Source organism: Habropoda laboriosa, unplaced genomic scaffold (assembly GCF_001263275.1).
Source record: "Habropoda laboriosa isolate 0110345459 unplaced genomic scaffold, ASM126327v1 scaffold295, whole genome shotgun sequence".
NCBI lineage: Eukaryota > Metazoa > Arthropoda > Insecta > Hymenoptera > Apidae > Habropoda > Habropoda laboriosa.
In genome coordinates, this window is record NW_017100429.1 from 1,055,180 (window position 1) to 1,072,627 (window position 17,448).

Consider the following 17,448-nt stretch of genomic DNA (forward strand, 5'->3'; position numbering starts at 1 on the left):
CCCTGCACCTTCATCAGGCCAAGCTTTTACCCAGGCTTTTCAACATTTTTTTTTTTTCTTTCTTCTAGCCTAACAGTGTTTGCATTGCACAGTGTGTCGCTATGACAGCCCTTAGAACATTCCTATTTTTGGGTGTAACTCGTTTTTCATCCATCAGTTTTTTTTTTTTACCTGCTCCACTTATTGAATTTTTGAAAATTTTTCTGTGCAATTACAATTACAGTTATGGACTCTTCATTGAGTCTCTATAGACAGGTTTCAATTGTCAAATTGTTCTGTTAGAAGTACATGAGTTTTTGAATTATATGTGTTAAGGTTTTTCATGGTGGTTTGCCATCCTGAAGTTTCATTTGCAATTTTTACTTCATCTGATTTTGCTTCTGCAGACACTTGTTGAGTGGTTATAATTAATTATGTTTCTTCTTATTTATTTTCTGTTAAATAGTTTAGTGCAATAATTTTTTTTATATAGAAATTTTCATCTCTGAGTCTTTCACAGAGTCATGGTTCTTTATAACTTCATTTTATTACCTTTTTGTAGTACACTGATTGAAAGGATAGATTTAAAATTTTGTACTGCAACTTCAGAGTCCTCTAAGTCCTCCATAATCGCAATTACCACACTTTATTACTTCCTTTAGAAGTTTTACCAAGCCTCACTGCAAACATTAAATCTCCACAAAGAATATTAGCAATACCAATACTAGCAATATTAGCAATACCAATATTAGCAATACCAATCTCAGAACAGCATACACATGTTCAACTTTTTTATAGTGCATGACTCTCCTGAATTTTTCATCCAATTAGAATTGCAACTTTGTGTCCATCATTACCATATAGATTGGATCTTTCTACTCTTAAAATTATTCTTATTATTTTCCATAGACAAGGTAGAATCTCATTAGTGTACAAACAAGGTACAATTTTTGTACAAACAGAATGTTACAAAAGTTTGCATGCATAAAAGTTCCTCTAGAGTATTTTTCAAAGATAAGATAAATCCTGTAAAAAACATCAAATATTGCAATATGAATGATTTACAGGATTAAAAGCCAGGGCATAAAAATTCATTTTCTCTGAAAGTTGTGAACTTAGTTTAAAAATGAAAAGTAAATCACAAATGGTCTTACGGGTTTCATGTTAAGTAAATTCATGATGGGTCAACCTAACCTAACCATGGTAGTGACACGCTATTTTGATATACCAAAAAATGCTGATACGTTAATAAACGATTGTTCGTAACCTAACCTAACCTAACCATTACTATGCAAATTGGATTTTTCTCTGGTTCTACGTACACTTCTACTTCTAAAATGCTGGTACGTTAAGAAATGATTGATCTTGCCTCTTAAATATGGCTAACCATAAGCATTGTTCGAGCAGAGGTTTGTTTTGCCATGGATAAATATCATCCTACGTATAAATGTGAAGCGTGTTAATGCTGATTGCAGGCCGCGTAACAGTTCACGACACTCGGACCGGTATCCTGTGAACCACGTGCGTGCACACATCATGAATACTTAAAGCCAGTGCGAATAACTCTTTCGTAATCGCTCGATTCGTATTCTCCAACCGGTCATCGTTCAGCCTTAACGTTCTATTCCATCTCAGAGGGAATATAATCATCCAGTCTACTCTGATAAATAATACAATTTATTTCTTGGAAGTTTTCAAGTTTAACCCTTTGCCTTATAATAACGAGTCACACTGATGATGTAAATTATGGTTGAAGTATAACTAAAATGAGTTGTATTATTTGTAATACATTTTAATTTTAAATCTAACTATATCTTTAATTTATATAAGTGTAAGATCTATAATATTTTTAATTTCAGAAGGTTAGGTTAGATGCTTAATGTCTTGGGGTGAAAGTTAAGATGGCTTAATTTAAAGGGTTAAGTAGGTCACATATACGAAAAATTGTTTTGATGAAAGTGAAAAATATTTAATAAGAGTATAGGATACATATATATAAAATTATTAAACCACATTCAGATAAATATTACTATTATAATATGTGGTCCAAAAAATCCTAGCGAAAAAAATCCTAGTGTTAGTGATTTTTCAGGGGAGAATGTCGTTAATAATACGTCCATGATCTTTCGAAGTTAGCAGGTCAGCCTCCTCATAATACCATCATACTCATCAGACATTCCATTCATAACAAAGCCATAATTAACTACTTTCTACAACATTTTTCGTGCTACAACTAATTGACGAAGTGCCCAATCCCAAATTATAACGATCTATCCGATTACATGAAAACTGAAAATCGACAAATGTTTTTGGCGACGATTCCTTTCGAATGTATACAGACAAGAGGCAGAAATGGCAAAGGCAGTTACCCAGTGGGGCAAAGCGCGCCCACGCGCCCCTATTAGAATGCAACCGAGCACTCTTCGATGAAAAAAGGACATTCTGAGTATAAATAAAGCGGTTTCTCACGGGCGGGCAGATGGAAAGTGCACGGAGGGAAACGCGTGGGCGAGATTTCGCGTTATCGATCTTCGGATCGAGCCCACGCTGTATCGCGTAACTGGCGTCGCTCTTTATCCACGAACAATAACCTTTTTATTGATGCTCCAATAACGACTGTTCCTAGATCTTCGCTCTGCCAGAACCATAATCTCGTTTCACGCGCTTTGTTGCCAGAGTTCGTTAGCATAGTTGGTACATGTGCTTAGGAATCTTGTTGAAGTGTAATTGGTAGGCTAGATTCTTTGTCTGGAGATAGTTGAATTTCGCGGTGAATTACAAAATGGCTACTTAGACTGTTTCTTAATACTTTTAGGTAGATAAGGTATTCAAGTCTTCATTCAGACGAGAGACTTCGTAGTTACGAATGTCAACTTTTATCTACCTTTTGCAGAGTTGAAATACCGTTAATGGATGTTGTCGAGGATAATTTTCAAACGCAAATTCCCAAAAATACTTAAGATATGCAATTTTTTAATTGCACCTTTAAAAACGTAGAGGTAGCAGTATTAAAAAAAAAATGATTCTTACCCACCCAAAGTTACCTGTCTTTCAAATCAACGTTTCTAAGGACAGACACTCTCTTCATAGGCACCAGTCTTTGTTCTAAAGAGTTTAGGGGATGGCAAAAACATCGGGCAAAGTCAACGTTCCCGCTCGACGACCAGAACTCGTTCTATTCTTGTCCCATTCTTTGTTTCCGCGGAACGAATGCGCGCACATCCACTGGAAACCTAAAACCAATAACCGTATAACCGTCTCGAACTATAGTGGACAGAGAGACGGACGACAAGACATAAGCTCGTTGTGTTAAAGTGTCGTCGACTTGAACTTCTGACGGGTGTTTATTGGCCGTCGGTAAATCAGTTTTTTTTTTTCAAATGGCGGATCCGGTCTTCCTCGCGGCGATTAAAGGTCTTCCCAGCTGAAATAGGAAACATGCACGCTCAATGCATTATATACATATACTCACACACACACACACACACACATACACGATACGTGCTTACAGTAACGGGAATGCGTCGTAGTGTTAAAGTAACGTCGATCAGGCGGGTTGCCTGATGAGGGGTGCGATTTAATAGCGTCTGGAAAACGCGCCTCTTAATTATTACCGGCAACAGGTTACCATGCACTTTAATTTTGCTTCCCAAGTATGCGTAAATGACCTTCTTTCTCAAACAGGTAGTTGTGTAACTCGCCTTGAAAATTGAACTATTTAGGAACTTTTTTTTTTTTACAAAGCATTGGGTAAAATTTGACGATCTTTTATCCGTGCATTAAGCAATTATTTCACTACGAAAAAATATTTGTTTACAGTACATACGGTGTACGGTTGACGTGATACACGTAAGATAATTGAATTACTACGACACCATAATGTCAACAACTTCAAACAGTCGTAACTGTTTTAATTCTTCGAACATTTTAAAAATTCTTTTTGTATCTTATTCTACATGCCAAAAAGTATCCACCGGCGGAAAGAGAAAAATTTCTCGACTCCCACAATTTTTCAAATATCTTTCTAACATCTAACTTCTTTTCCAGGTGAATAACAGCCATTCCCTATAGTCTCGAAGTATCCAACCCAATTGTGGACCACAGAAAATAATGGCCAGGCAGCAGACAGCCGACAGAAACATCCCTCACCTTCGGGATATTTTCGGTTTTGGTAACAAATGGGAGAACACTCGGATCCAGGCTGAGGAGAAGGCTCCAGGACACGACAGCGCGGTGTCTGTGGGCTCCACTTCCGGTGAAGAGGAGAGCCCGAAGAATAGCAAGAAGAAGAAGTCTCGTCGTCGCGACAACAGCAAAACTTTGACTGAGAGCGACGTGAAACACTTGGAGAGACATCTGTCTATGAAGAAGACCATCCGGAAGAAGATCATGCGCGACCTACAGCAGGCGTTCGTCGAAGACCCCAATGAATTTCGAGTTGACGACATCCCGCCTGAACAGCTCAAGGCGGAGATCAATATCCAGAGCCTGAGCTTCGGGACACCATCCCAGAAGCAGGGACGCACGCGTGGCAACACTGAGAACACGTTTCTGGACATGTTACGTGCTGGAGGTATGATACTTTCTTTATTCAGAGGATGTTTACCATTTCTCGATTTCCAACGGGATTTAGAATTTATTTTAGGAATGCTAGGTTAGGTTAGGGGACCTAGAACTGTCTGAAGAAAAATTATTTGCACAGAGTTAAGGTCTACAGTATCATCCAAATTCATGATCATTGGGAATTGGACTTTATGGGTTCAATAGACCTAGAAAAAATCTCCTTCTAAAATTTGATCTTCGTAAAGTTAGTACTGAACCGTCCAAGAGGCTTCCATATCTTCTAAAGTCCTCAAACTTCATCTACGCAGTGTCCAATAGCCAAGGAATGATCTGAAACATTAAATTGCTGAAAATTAGAATAGAAAATTTATTTTAGTGTATTTCTACAGAACAATGACAGCGCGATATTTCTTCTAGGTCTGGAAAAAAATTCTGCAGACGGTGACAGGGACTCAGGCCACGGTGGATCCCCAACGAGGGAGACACCGAGTGCACAGGATACAGACGAAGAGTCGAGCTACCCCTACGACACACCGGTTGCAACGCCATCGAAGAAGAGTGGCAACTTCTGGAGACGTTTCACCATGAAAAGCCGCAATAAGCGGTAAACGCTTGGTCGAACGATTAAGTTCACCTGACACCAGACACTTCATTTCCACTTCTGTAACTCTACGAACTTAGTTATTCGAGCAGAGCTTGCAACTGTGATATATACCACGAGAAAGGAAACCGCGTGATCAGCACACTCCCCAATTTTTATTGTACCCAATCTCCAGAAGCTTCTAACGTCCATCTGCAGAGAAACCAGGACCAAGAACCCGGCAAAATAAAAAAGAAAAAAAGAAATGACCAACGATCTAAAGTCACGTGTTTATGCACATATCACGAGGATATTTTTGAGAATATTTTTCTGGCCAATTTTTCTCGGGGAGAAAATCTTTGTAAATAGAGCTGTTCATGGTACCAGAAGCTTCTTCGAGATCCCATGACACCCCAATGTTACACGGAACCCCTTGGTGTGTACTTAAAGTAACGATTATTAAGTATAAGGAACGCAACGAGAGATGTTTAGCCTGTAAGGTAGTTAGTTTGATATTTTTTTCGTTTTTTTTTTTTAATTCTTAAAGTGAAGAGACAAGGAGAACCAGGGAAACATAAGTATGCACGGCCCTTCCATCATACCTGTACATTGTTAGTGTTAGCTAGTCAAGCAGGTTTTACAAGGGGATCGAGAAGAAAATGATTTCTCTGGAGAGAAGAGTATTTTCGAAAATAATTCGTCCCTATTTGATACTGCTGTTTTTTCCAGGCGAATTTGATACGCTGAATATTTACTGAATTTTCACGAACAAACATTTTTGGACCACTGTATTGTAGTTGCAAATTAAGAAAAAGAAATTGTGATCATTTTTTTTTGGCGGGTACTTAACCTACGAAAAAGGGAACATCTTTTTATACCATGAAATAGTATTCGATTCTCTGAGAAAATCTGAAAAAAGTACTCCTGAGAATTATTACATAATTATATATGAACTTTGATATTTATTATTGCGTAAGATGTTGTGAAGAACAAGAAATTCCATTGTTCCTAATTGTACTTGGACATAACCTATCCACGACGTCCATGACGTTTCCATGCTTCCACAAAACCATCAGGATTATTACTATTAATAATAAACATTTACCTGGTACGAGCCGTTAACTGTAAATGTATCATACTCAAGGATCATGTGTTAGATTGTAAGGGTAGCTATTAAAGAAAAAAACGGAAAAAAATAAAAGTTCTTTGCGAGCGTTAACCACGTCTTCATTCATTCTTCTATTTTTTTCTTTTTTAAACAAAAAAATCGTCTATTATTGACCATAATAAAATGCAACTGTATACAATCTGGTAGAAAAATAAGTATCTTCAATTACACGGAGTATTGTCACTCCAATAATGGAGTCTTAATTAGGCATTTTGTCTACTCATTGGTTTGTAAACTTGGGTGGTCTTTTCTCAACGAATGCTGTCATTCCCTCCTTCCTGTCAGCCTGAAATTTTAATTAAATAATTGAGTAATGAATTAATTTTTTTCTTAAATTAACATATTCTCCTAAAAAAATTCTTACAGTAGCAAAAGTGCCATGGAACATCCTTTTCTCAAAGTGGAGACCCTCCTTCAAGGTAGTCTCATAAGCTGCAAAAGGAATTTATATTTTAAAAAATAGTCATTATTAGTGCAATTTTGATAAGTACCAGTGTTGACAGATTCTTTAGCCATGGCAACAACCAACTGGGAGTGTGAGGCAATTTTTTCTCCCAATTTAACCGCTTCTGCTACCAATTTATCTGCTGGAAAGACTTTGCTGACCAAACCTGTTAATAAAAAATATTTATAAAACATATAACAAAGCAATTCCTTTTTTTATTCTTTTTTAATAAACCTACCACTCTTCTCAGCCTCCTCAGCAGTGATCTGGTTGCCTGTGAGTACCATTTCCATGGCTTTGCTCTTGCCAACAACTCTGGTCAGTCTTTGAGTACCTCCAGCACCAGGAATGGTGCCAATGGCAATCTCTGGCTGGCCAAACCTGGCCTTCTCACCAGCATAGATGATGTCGCACATCATTGCTAACTCACAGCCTCCTCCTAGCTGAATAAAAATGTAATCTTAGACCCAAAGAATTTTTTTTTTATTTTCTAAATTGTGTAAACATACAGCATAACCATTCACAGCAGCAATAACTGGTTTTGAGAGTTTAGAGACACCATCCCAACTTGTTAAGAAGTTACCTCTGATTGTCTGAGAATAAGTGTTATTTTGCATCTCTTTGATATCAGCACCTGAAAAAATGATTAAAAAATTGGAGAATATTCTGTTTTAAATTGTCGTTTAAAAGATATTTTACCAGCTGCAAAGGCTTTCTCGCTGCCAGTAACAACAATGGCTCCAATATTCTCGTTTTGGTCCAATTTCAACACGGCATCATTTAATTCCGTCATTAATTTATCACATAGGGCGTTCAGAGCTTTTGGCCTGTTCAAAGTCACCAAAGCTACGTTCTTTTTTTCGCCTGTGGTTTCGACCTTGACGTACTCATAGTTCTGGACCTGACCTGCAAGTTGCGTAATTTTGTCAACTGTAAGGTTATAGAAAAATTGTGGAAAATATTGCAATTGTTGAAGTGGATTGGTCGATGGATTTGTATGATAATGAGAGTTAAGATAACAATAAGTACCCATTTGAGAGAAACTCGCGAGAGTTATTCTCGATAGTCACTCCTGAGTGTGTTCATTTGTAAGCAACTTCGAGAATTTTTACTTTAGACACTAGATAACTCGCCGAGAGATTACTATCGCTGGTAATTGTTGCCGAAACATTTCTGCTGTTTTTTATGTGCCACAGCCAACTTCCATACAACCGAAGAAAAAGAAAAGAAATAAAAATTTTCATTAAAAGTTTAAAAAAATAACTTTGTTGGACGTCCATGTCATGAACTCAATTGCCTTAACAATGACGGTTTTTTTTCTTTTTTTTCTATATACGAATATTGCTGTATGGTTCGCAAGTTGGACGATTGTAGTACACGATAGTACTCTCGGAAAAACGAAACTGATTTGCATTTTGGAAACAACTCTCCGATAGTAATATTACCATCCATTCGAATGTATTCACTCGAGAGCAACTTGCGAAGGGTCGCTCTCAGAGAGTTGGATGCTGCTCTCCGACAGTCTCTCAAACGCAGTATTCACTTGTGAGAAATACGGAAATATACTCTCGAGAGTTTCTCGCGCTAGTTTTACTCTCAAATGGACCCGTATTTGTACATTATGCTTCCAAAAGGCGTCAACAACCGACAATTTCATTTACTTCATTTTTCGAGAAATTATTACCACTTTTCCACTTATGTATTTTTTAGAAAATTTACCTGCACTCAAATTTAACAAACAATTTCATAAACACAGAACAATTGTATACCTTATTTATTGCAATTATAAAACTGCCACCTCATCCTAGCATAATTTTTCAAAAATCATCGAGTATCGAAGTTCACAGAATAAATTACAATAATCTTAGCTAGATAAAGCTCACAAACAATAAAAGAAAAGAAACAAATATTTTACCATAAGGCGATCAAGAAGATAATTACCCTTTAAGAATACCAATCCCAAAAATTAAAAACATGTGACTGTCAAATTCCTATTCGATAATATGTACTTACAACAATAGAACTTCACATTGTTGGTGAAATATTGTGGTTTATGACCAATTTGCAGACTCTTGGCGAACAGGACTTGGCCGAGACGCGTGGTTGCCATGATGCTTTGCTTTATTCTTAAAAATACTACCGGTAGCAACAATATTGAAGATGTGGATGAACGAGTATTATCGAGTATCGCGACGGAATGATAAGCAGAGCCTGTTGCCAATGAGCTGTAAGTAAACGAGCTGGCAAATAGGAAAAATAGCACGCTTGCTGGAGACAGTGGCGTAGGCAAAAATTACGAAACCCTGTTGGTTTCACCAGAGTTATCAATTTGAATAATTTAAATAGTGATTCTGATAAAATGGTTGTAAAATCATAATGTATTTTCATGTATCTCAATATGAGATTTGCAATTATGCTATATGCAGTTATGTTTTGAACTTAAAATAAACAATTTTTACAATTTTAATGTTAATAAAGTTAGAAAAAATATACAAATATTATTTTTATAACATGAGGTACAGTGTGCATACAAAATTAACGTTAGTATTCCAGAGTTAAGTACACAAGTTTTAAGTTAGTCGAGTTATAGGTCTGGAAATGTTTGCTATTTAAGTTAGTCATGTACAGTTAGGTGTGACGTAATGTGAAAAAGAGAACGGGTTTCATGTGGTTTGAGAATGGTAGAAGATTGGCATCGTTGCGCCATATGGCGGGTGTTGTTGAAACAACGTCGACCTGTCGGTAAGCAGAGGTAGGCGTGAAAAATAAGTTGTGGATTTATTTAAAAAAATTGAAAATAATTGATGTAATACAATGGAAGAGAAAATGAAATAATTCTAATTTTCTCGGGGTGATATTTGATAGGGTTCGATGACCTTAATAATGGTCTTGAATGTAGACAACCAGAACAGATTTTTCGTTGAATATTCTTTTCTTCTTTCTACTAATTCTCTGAATTAAAATTGAAGACTCAGGGTTGAAAGAATAAAGTATGGAGTATGATATTAACTAAAATTTTTGACTAATTTTGTAAATTAGAATTAGAAAGACTTCAGAGTTCAAAAAACTTATGATTTTTTATTTTTTTTAAATTTCCCAATATCAAAAAATAATTATAAAAATTTGATTGTCTATGAATGGGAAGAGGAAAAGAATGTGTACTATAGCAAAAGCTTTAAGGAATCCGGCGTCAAAGTGGGAGCCAGCCAGGAACAGGTAATAGCAGTGACTATTTACCTTCCGATTAATGAACTCGAATTCACTGTTAGTTCATGGACATTCGTCTGGCAATGTTCTACGTCATGAGAGCACCGCTATTCACTCTACTCCTTTTCATTCTCACCTTAAGAAAACAATCAGCTGGTAATTAAAAAAATTAAAATTAAAAAGAAATTGAACTACTTCAATTCAAACTCTAGCATGACAATTTAATTTTTCATTTCACTTTATCCGGTGATTAAAAAATAAATTCTACACATTGTACTTTATTCCAAGTAAGACATTTACCAAACACAATTTCTGCAAAACAACCAATGTCAATTATCCTTGATAAACAATAAAAAATTACAATTATCAGTGATATGAAAGAAGAATATTTTTCAACGATATCAGGAGAAATTTGGGAGCAAGATCTGTCCATGGACATGCAGATTGGTGCATCCACAGAGGGATACGACCGGATTGCTTTATATTGCGGAGCAGACGAGATGGCGGTAGAGCTTCAAACGTCTTTAGATTTTTCTGGAGTGATTTACACACAAGGTAGCTTTCATTCCAGGCAATCTCCATGTTTCTTGGACCCTATTCTAGGAGGTACATTCATCATAAATATTCCCTTCAACGAATGTGCCACTGAAAAAGTAAACACTTGATAAAAATCACTTGAAGATGATCTTTTAAAAAATAATTCAAAACTCATTTAATCGAGATTGTATTTTATTTCAGATTGGCAATAGGTACAAGAATATTTTGATCCTCCAGCACGATGATGAGCTAATTACGCCAGGTGACGCTGCCTTCGTCTTGAAATGTGACTTTTCCAAAGTCGGACTAAATGAAACTGATAAAAAGTAATTTGCATCATTTTTTAAATGCTACTTTATCAGTTTTTGAATTTTCTGCTCGTCTTCAGCGGTTAATTGCTTGCGGCTGATTACGTTATCTGGTTAGATGATTATGGTGACGTTATTTACAGAATGGGCAAGTCGAGTATATCTTTGGTGGATGCTGACCCAGGCAGGGATGAGATGAAGAGGTTTGACTACGTGGAAAGCGAGACCAACAGGGTCGTTTTTATGCCTCATGGGGTTCTTAGGATCAATGATGAATTGTAGATCATTGTCTGACATGAGGCTATGAGAAAAATTTGGAAATCAAGTTAAATGCACTGTGCCGAAAATTTTTGAGAGATTACCTAATTTTTTCTGAGGCTCTTATGACTAAATTTTAAAGTTTGAGGCTTATCTAGCATGCTCTATGAATAGCTCAAGCTTTCAGAGAAAATTAAAGAAAAAATACACTACTGGAAATAGATACTACTATTAATATCCAATTTTTTAATTCTTTTTTGCTGCCTTGAAGAGATCGATCTTTAAAAAATAACACAAAACATACTGTTGAAGAATAGAAGGAAGATGACACAACTATTAAAAAAGAATCTTGTATAAAACTTTTTGATCAGATACAGCCAATGTTTTTTACTTCTATTGCTGTCAATAATGATATTTCCGCAAATTTTCCAACTGCTTGAAGAACCATGAAACCCGGTCGATGAATTGAATGATCAATAATAGAATTTTTCTTTTTTTGATAAGCACAACATATCTCTCGATAGTGTTAACTTATCGAAGATACTCAATACGATGACCTGGTAACCTATTATTTCAACACTATATGTACGTGTACAGTGGAAGATATATTTTTATTTGGAAATGTTATTTTCATGTTGATGCACTAGATAATTAAAAAGTGGTAGCATTCTTTCACAAAAGAGCTACTCTTCATCACCATAAAAATAAAATTTCTGCATACAATTAATACGTTAATTAATAATTAATATGTGCATGGAATATGTGAATTTTGAGCTTAGGTTCAGACACATTTTTCAAATCGAATTCGAGGTATTAATGGCCTGAATGTACCAAAAGAAATCATATTGCACATGATGACATATAAAATGATCTTGAGGCTATTAATCTCATCAGACACAGAATCGTACATACTGATGACGGAGACTCTTCTACTGGGGTTGTTGACTATGCGATTCACTGGTGTCCTTGGAAAAAATTGTTTACTTTACTTGACAATATATCCAATATTTTAACATGAACCTTGCTCTCCAATTTAATGTTTTAACTGTATATATAACATTTATTTTTTCTTTATCGCAAAGTTTAGTTCAAAATGAAAAAAAATAAAACTTCTTTATGGTACAAATTATGGTTAAAGTATTCTAATTGTTCTTCATTAGTCCAGTTTACATATACAACACTGCGCTACTAAATGAATCAATAAAAGGTAAATCAATAACTGGATCGGCACAATACCATAACAGAAGAAAACAAGTAAAAACATGAACAAACATAAACTGTTAAATAATACAGTATTTTGTCATTACATTCATCGATTATCATCAATTCTGCTATTTTCTTTCATCCTGCTTCATGCAAACTCTAGAAAACATCATCGAAAAATTAAGTCTAATCGAAGCACAGAAGTGCATGAGCTGATTGCGCTTATCTATCGGCAATTATTACGAGTAATTTCACTTAATTCAATTATATCTATCTTTACCTTTACTTCAACAAACCATTTGGAACGTGTTGAAAAAATTATTTGACTAGGTAATATTTGAAAATTTTTTGACAAATTATTAGACAAAATTTAATGTCCCTTTTTAGAAAATATTTTTTTAGGTGTTCTACGATATATGGTTGAGGTATTTTTGCGCAGGGAAAATGAACTTTCGCCGCGATTCTAAGGTTCAAAAAATTGGGCTTTTTTCAGGAACTTTTTTTGAGCTATTTGTTTAACCATGAGTGGGTGACCATTGCTCTAAAAAATTCTAAATAAATAATAAATTTCACATTCTACAAATTTTACAATTCGACATTCTGTTTATCAAAGCAAAAAACAAATCACATTCTTCCTACTTAAAGCTCCATTGACGAACATACCCCTCAATTTGAAGAATCTACCATCCTAAGGCAACTGTTTCGTTGAAGAAGAAAAATCGAGATTCTCGCATCAGCAACGTTTCTCAGGTGATATAATTTGCAGCAGATAAGGTACCTCGCCTCCACATTAGGGTCCCCGTTGGTATATATACCAGAGAGCGTCGAATATTTAATCGCAATTGTTTCTGTTTGTGGAGAATTGTTTGACGATCTGCTTAGGGCACCATGGCGACAATAAAATTCAAAGAAGCCTCTTCTCCATACACTAAACCATCACCCTCGCCACCTGTACAGGACACCATCTATCGAAAGTGAGTGATACTCCCCTCTGCATTCGCAAAATCTTCATAGAAAATCTAATTCTTCCTTAGAAAGGAAAGAAACTGGAGGTTGGGTGGTCTTTTTAAGTCTTTTTCCGAGTTGAAAAGAGGTTCGATGTTATTGTAGATACTTGGAAGACGTAACGCTGAAGAAGGGACTGGGACATCCTATGGTGAAAGTTGCACTGTTCGGTGTTGGAAGAGCTGGGACTATCCACTTGTCTAATATCATTGCTAGTCCTCGTCTTAAGCTGCTTTACATTGTGGACGATGTTGAGTCTAACAGGGCGAATATGAAGGAATACTGGCATCTCGACGATGTTACTTTTCTGACGAGTAAACAGGCAGACAGGGTATACAACGAACCCAAATAAGTGATCCTGGTTCTGCTATGAAGACAGGTGTCAGTGTAGATATTCTTTTTATAAATTTATCCTTGAAATGTTTTGACATTCATATTAATACCTACTATTGATTCTTCAATTTCTCAAAAATGAAGAAAAAACTTACTTTTTTTTATACTGACTTCCTGCTATAAATTTTTTCCAACGTTAACCCTCTATTTCCTATTGATCCCTTGAATTGGAGAAGAAATTCAGCTAACCCCGGTTCCAGAGATCAATTAACAATTGAAATTGTCGTCCTTTGCGCAGCGTGGACGCCGTGATAGTTGCATCGCCTACGTACACACACGAGACAATTGTGAGAAAGGCGCTGGAAGGGAAGAAAGCTGTGCTCTGTGAGAAACCAGTGGCTAAGGACAACGTGAACACCTTAAAATGCTACGAGACAGCAAAAAATAACGGTAAACCGTTATTCTGTGCCTTCTATAGGCGTTTCGACCCCAGCTACTTGGATCTTAAGGAAAGAGTAAGGAATGGTGAGATTGGGCACGTTCATATCATCAAAACAGTCAGCAGGGACTGCACTCTTCCTTCTCTGGAGTATTTAAAGAATTCTGGAGGCATTTTACACGACAGTATGGTCCATGACATTGATGTAATCACTTGGATCCTTGGGGAATATCCTACCAAGGTAATAGACACCATGAACTGTTAACTAGAAAAGAAAGCAGTGTGTTAGATAGAAAGCTTAGACCCAGAATTGCTAATGTGTAGTCTCTAAATCCCTCATACAATCCTCGTGTAAAACAAGCTATCTGGTCATACTAACACTGAGATCCCCAATTTCTACTGATTTCTAATTCAAAAGAGTTCAATTGTCAGCTCACAAAAACAAACGAAAGTCCTTAGCTACTCAGCCACAACACTATGATACATTTCTGATCTCACTTTCATACAAACATTTTATCACAGGTCTCCGTCCAAGCATACGCACACATTCCAGAGATCAAAGCAATTGGTGACTACGACACGGTAGCAGTTTCCTTCTGTTTTCCCTCAGGCACCTTGGGTATGATCGACATGTCTCGAAACAGTGTACATGGCTACGATCAGCGTGTAGAAGTGTTCGGTCCGAAGGGTATGATCACAGCGGACAACCAACGACCTCTTTCTGTCGTGACACAGATTGGCACCCAAGGAACCAACACTTCACCAATTTGGTACTCGTTCCCTAGCAGATTCATGAATGCCTATCGTCGAGAGCTGGATCACTTTGTGAACATAGCGCTGGGGAAGGTTGAGTCCTCTGTGCTGCCCAAAGAAACTCTAGCTGTGTCTAAAATCGCATCTGCCTGCGAGGAATCAGCTCGTACAGGAGAAACGGTGAAGATACAGTGGACTGAGAACGAGTTGCCATAAACAGCGTGAAAGTGCCCATTCCAAGGAATCATTCCACTACTTTGTAGCTTGTAGAGTTATTACTTTTTTCTAGCAGGGTTCAAGAGACATACACACAAGATTTTTTCTTTCTGTTTTTCTCTTTTTTCTCTCTCTCATCGGTATAATAATATAAAGAAAATACAGAAAAATACCATATACCCTAAGAAGTATAGAGATAGTAATGATACAAAAGTTTCGCGTTACTGTCTGTTTGCATAGGAAAACCAAAGAGGAAAGAATAAAGATCCCCATCAAAAACAGGTTTTATTATGTTCTTTCCTTCAACTACTTTAGGGGGGGAGAAAAAAAAAAAAAAAAAAAAAAAAAAAAAAAAAGAAGAAGAAATGGAAAACGTCGTGATTGAGCTGGCGTCGATCGTCGTGAATTTTCATTTCGAGGAGGAACTAATTTTTCTTCGAGGTTAGACGTTCGAAACGTTCGTGAAATTTGTTTATGATTAAAAAAAGCTTAACACGCTTAGGTGTAGCCGTTCGTTTAATTAATTTGGTAAAATAAAAATAAAAATTCACGAACGTGACTAACCTCAGATTTAAACGATACAAGCTGTTCAGCTAACTTTAAACCATTTTTTTGTTCTTATTATACTGATCCCTAGACATACGTATTACGATAATGATACAAGTTAGATTATCAGAACGCGCTGATAGCAGATAAACTCTACTCGATAACCTTCTCCCTCTCCAAAAAAGAAGAAGAAGAAGGATAAGAGAAGATATGCACAGGAAGTACGTAGCTTATCAATATGGCGTCCCTAGTTGCTACTGCAGCAACCTTCTCACATGTTCAATGTACAATTGCGTCGATATTAAAAAATCGCTACTAAAGATCAAGTAGAAATCTTTCTTCCCCCCTATTTACTTCACTTCACAATCTTTCTTTTTTTTCCCTCCCTGATTTAAAATTAAAAATTTTTGGTGAACAATGCATCGGTAGCTTGAGTCTTGTCCCCGTTGAATCTGCGAAGTTCTGCGATCACCTGGACCCTGCCGAATCCCAAAGATTCTATTTCCTTGACTGTCTCCTCTGTGAAAGGATCATGAGAGAAGACTGTGCTCTCTATGGGGCCTGCCTTGGCCCTGCTCGACGGACCGCTGTTGCCCTCTAATCTATCTGCCAGACCCATTGAAGAAAAAAAGCCAAGGAAAAATACTGTTTCCATTCTTGATTTAGTCATAAAAGTGAATTGACAGAGAAGGACCTGTTTTAGCTGGATGAACTTTTTGCTTAACACAGTGTATGGGAGGATTTTGAAAGGATCTGAGGAAAACAGGATAGTCTAAATCCTTACCAAGTTGCCGACGCTACTTCTTTGCATCCCTGGAGCCATCCTCCAAAGCTCTGGGTCCTTTCATCTCGCCCTCATCATCCTCCACGTCGTAATTGCTCATGTCACTGTAGCCACTTAACCTCAACCACTCTGGCAATTCCCCTGATTAAAAAAAAAAAAAAAACCACCTATGCCCAATGAAAAATTAAAAAGAATAGTCTATTGTCATAAAAACCCTGTGGATGTTCACCTTCAGCTAAGAATGGTGTCTCAGCACCAGTGGTGCCAATCTGTAGCACGTTCTTCTTTAAATCTATGCAGCACTGGTGGCTCTTCAGCATGTCCAGACCGAGTAACATGTCCATGCTTTGTTCCGCGAGGACAGTGAACGAGGTTGTCAGGTGATCATTGCCTATTTGGATTTGTACCATGTGTATGCGACCAATTATAGGCTGTGTACCAACTCCATGAGCAATTCCAGCCCACCTCGTGTCCACTAGTCGCATTATGTGGCATCTTTCCGCGCAGGCGTCGGACATTACCGTCGACTGCGCACCTAATTTTTCATAAAATTCTGTTATCTTTTGGTGAGAGAGACGAAATGCGTCTCAGCGAATAAAAATGTGGCTCGTGTAAGAGGCTAAATTTAAACTACTCCCTCCATGAACAACAAAGAATGACTTTCAAAATGCAGGATTTAAAAATAGACAGCCAAAGGCAGCCAAACAAAGACACTCAAAAATAATCTTGTCTCCAGTCCAATGGTGTGTTCATTGGTAAATGTAAATAGAGTTAAGAATACTGTGTACCTGTATCGATAAATGCTTTGACTGGGAATCCATTCACTTTACAATTAACATATAACATAACAACTGAGCCAAAAGTCTCTGGATTGTACTCCATTGCAGCCTCCATGTTGGCTTTAATATTTTTCTGTCTAATGTCCTCAGCAATAAACCTCTGTGCCTCTGTATCAAAGGGATCTGCATTCATCATTCTAAGCCTCTGCGCTTCACGCTCCTCTCTGAGTTTGATCTGATTTTTGAGCACAGTGGAAAACTTCTCTGTAAATTAATACAAGTTCTTAGTTTGAAAAAAACTCTTGGATATCTGAAAAAAAAAAAAAAAAAAAAAAAAGTGGGAAA

At 36.8% G+C, this 17,448-nt stretch overlaps 5 protein-coding genes across 9 annotated transcripts in view; 3 read left to right on the top strand and 2 right to left on the bottom strand.

The window, feature by feature from the left end:
* The window catches only part of LOC108575666, a 31,205-nt gene extending 25,498 nt beyond the window's left edge, over positions 1-5,707 (top strand). Inside the window, exons 2-3 of the mRNA XM_017938524.1 lie at positions 4,027-4,552; positions 4,960-5,707. Of these exons, the coding sequence (XP_017794013.1) occupies positions 4,090-4,552; positions 4,960-5,150 (654 nt within the window). The 5' untranslated portion in view covers positions 4,027-4,089 and the 3' untranslated portion in view covers positions 5,151-5,707. The remainder of the gene's footprint in view (positions 1-4,026; positions 4,553-4,959) is intronic.
* Positions 5,708-6,350: 643 nt separating this feature from the next.
* LOC108575665 (probable enoyl-CoA hydratase, mitochondrial) lies at positions 6,351-8,950 on the bottom strand. The gene is made up of 7 exons (XM_017938523.1): positions 8,749-8,950; positions 7,435-7,641; positions 7,245-7,369; positions 6,974-7,178; positions 6,782-6,901; positions 6,655-6,722; positions 6,351-6,576 (listed from the first exon to the last, which is right to left on the bottom strand). Exons 1-7 carry the CDS (start codon positions 8,843-8,845, stop codon positions 6,511-6,513), a joined length of 888 nt encoding a protein of 295 aa, XP_017794012.1. The 5' UTR covers positions 8,846-8,950; the 3' UTR covers positions 6,351-6,510.
* Positions 8,951-10,037: 1,087 nt separating this feature from the next.
* On the top strand, positions 10,038-11,140 carry LOC108575667. Its single transcript, XM_017938525.1, has 4 exons — positions 10,038-10,098; positions 10,348-10,595; positions 10,681-10,805; positions 10,931-11,140. The coding sequence occupies exons 1-4, from the start codon at positions 10,038-10,040 to the stop codon at positions 11,067-11,069; spliced, it is 573 nt and encodes a 190-aa protein (XP_017794014.1). The 3' UTR covers positions 11,070-11,140.
* A 1,914-nt stretch (positions 11,141-13,054) lies between these two features.
* Positions 13,055-14,994, top strand: LOC108575664 (uncharacterized oxidoreductase YrbE-like). The gene is made up of 4 exons (XM_017938522.1): positions 13,055-13,222; positions 13,359-13,601; positions 13,885-14,266; positions 14,548-14,994. The coding sequence occupies exons 1-4, from the start codon at positions 13,137-13,139 to the stop codon at positions 14,992-14,994; spliced, it is 1,158 nt and encodes a 385-aa protein (XP_017794011.1). The 5' UTR covers positions 13,055-13,136.
* Positions 13,869-17,448, bottom strand: part of LOC108575663 (protein DDI1 homolog 2) — a 5,021-nt gene continuing 1,441 nt past the window's right edge. The window contains exons 3-6 of one of the 5 annotated variants that reach the window (XM_017938519.1): positions 17,113-17,367; positions 16,554-16,859; positions 16,325-16,465; positions 13,869-13,910 (exon numbers count right to left, since the gene is read on the bottom strand). In XM_017938519.1, coding sequence (XP_017794008.1) covers positions 16,338-16,465; positions 16,554-16,859; positions 17,113-17,367 — 689 coding nt within the window. In that variant the 3' untranslated portion in view covers positions 13,869-13,910; positions 16,325-16,337. The other 4 variants (XM_017938518.1, XM_017938516.1, XM_017938520.1 and 1 more) reach the window with 4 other exon arrangements.

Coding starts and splice junctions, on each gene's coding strand:
- LOC108575665 (XM_017938523.1), bottom strand. CDS start 8,845: ATGGCAACCACGCGTCTCGGCCAAGTCCTGTTCGCCAAGAGTCTGCAA. Junction 7,642..8,748: donor CAATGTGAAGTTCTATTGTT/GTAAGTACATAT, acceptor CGCAACTTGCAG/GTCAGGTCCAGAACTATGAG. Junction 6,902..6,973: donor TGAGGAGGCTGAGAAGAGTG/GTAGGTTTATTA, acceptor TTTTATTAACAG/GTTTGGTCAGCAAAGTCTTT.
- LOC108575667 (XM_017938525.1), top strand. CDS start 10,038: ATGAGAGCACCGCTATTCACTCTACTCCTTTTCATTCTCACCTTAAGA. Junction 10,596..10,680: donor ACGAATGTGCCACTGAAAAA/GTAAACACTTGA, acceptor ATTTTATTTCAG/ATTGGCAATAGGTACAAGAA. Junction 10,806..10,930: donor CTAAATGAAACTGATAAAAA/GTAATTTGCATC, acceptor CGTTATTTACAG/AATGGGCAAGTCGAGTATAT.
- LOC108575664 (XM_017938522.1), top strand. CDS start 13,137: ATGGCGACAATAAAATTCAAAGAAGCCTCTTCTCCATACACTAAACCA. Junction 13,602..13,884: donor AGGGTATACAACGAACCCAA/ATAAGTGATCCT, acceptor TCCTTTGCGCAG/CGTGGACGCCGTGATAGTTG. Junction 14,267..14,547: donor TTGGGGAATATCCTACCAAG/GTAATAGACACC, acceptor ATTTTATCACAG/GTCTCCGTCCAAGCATACGC.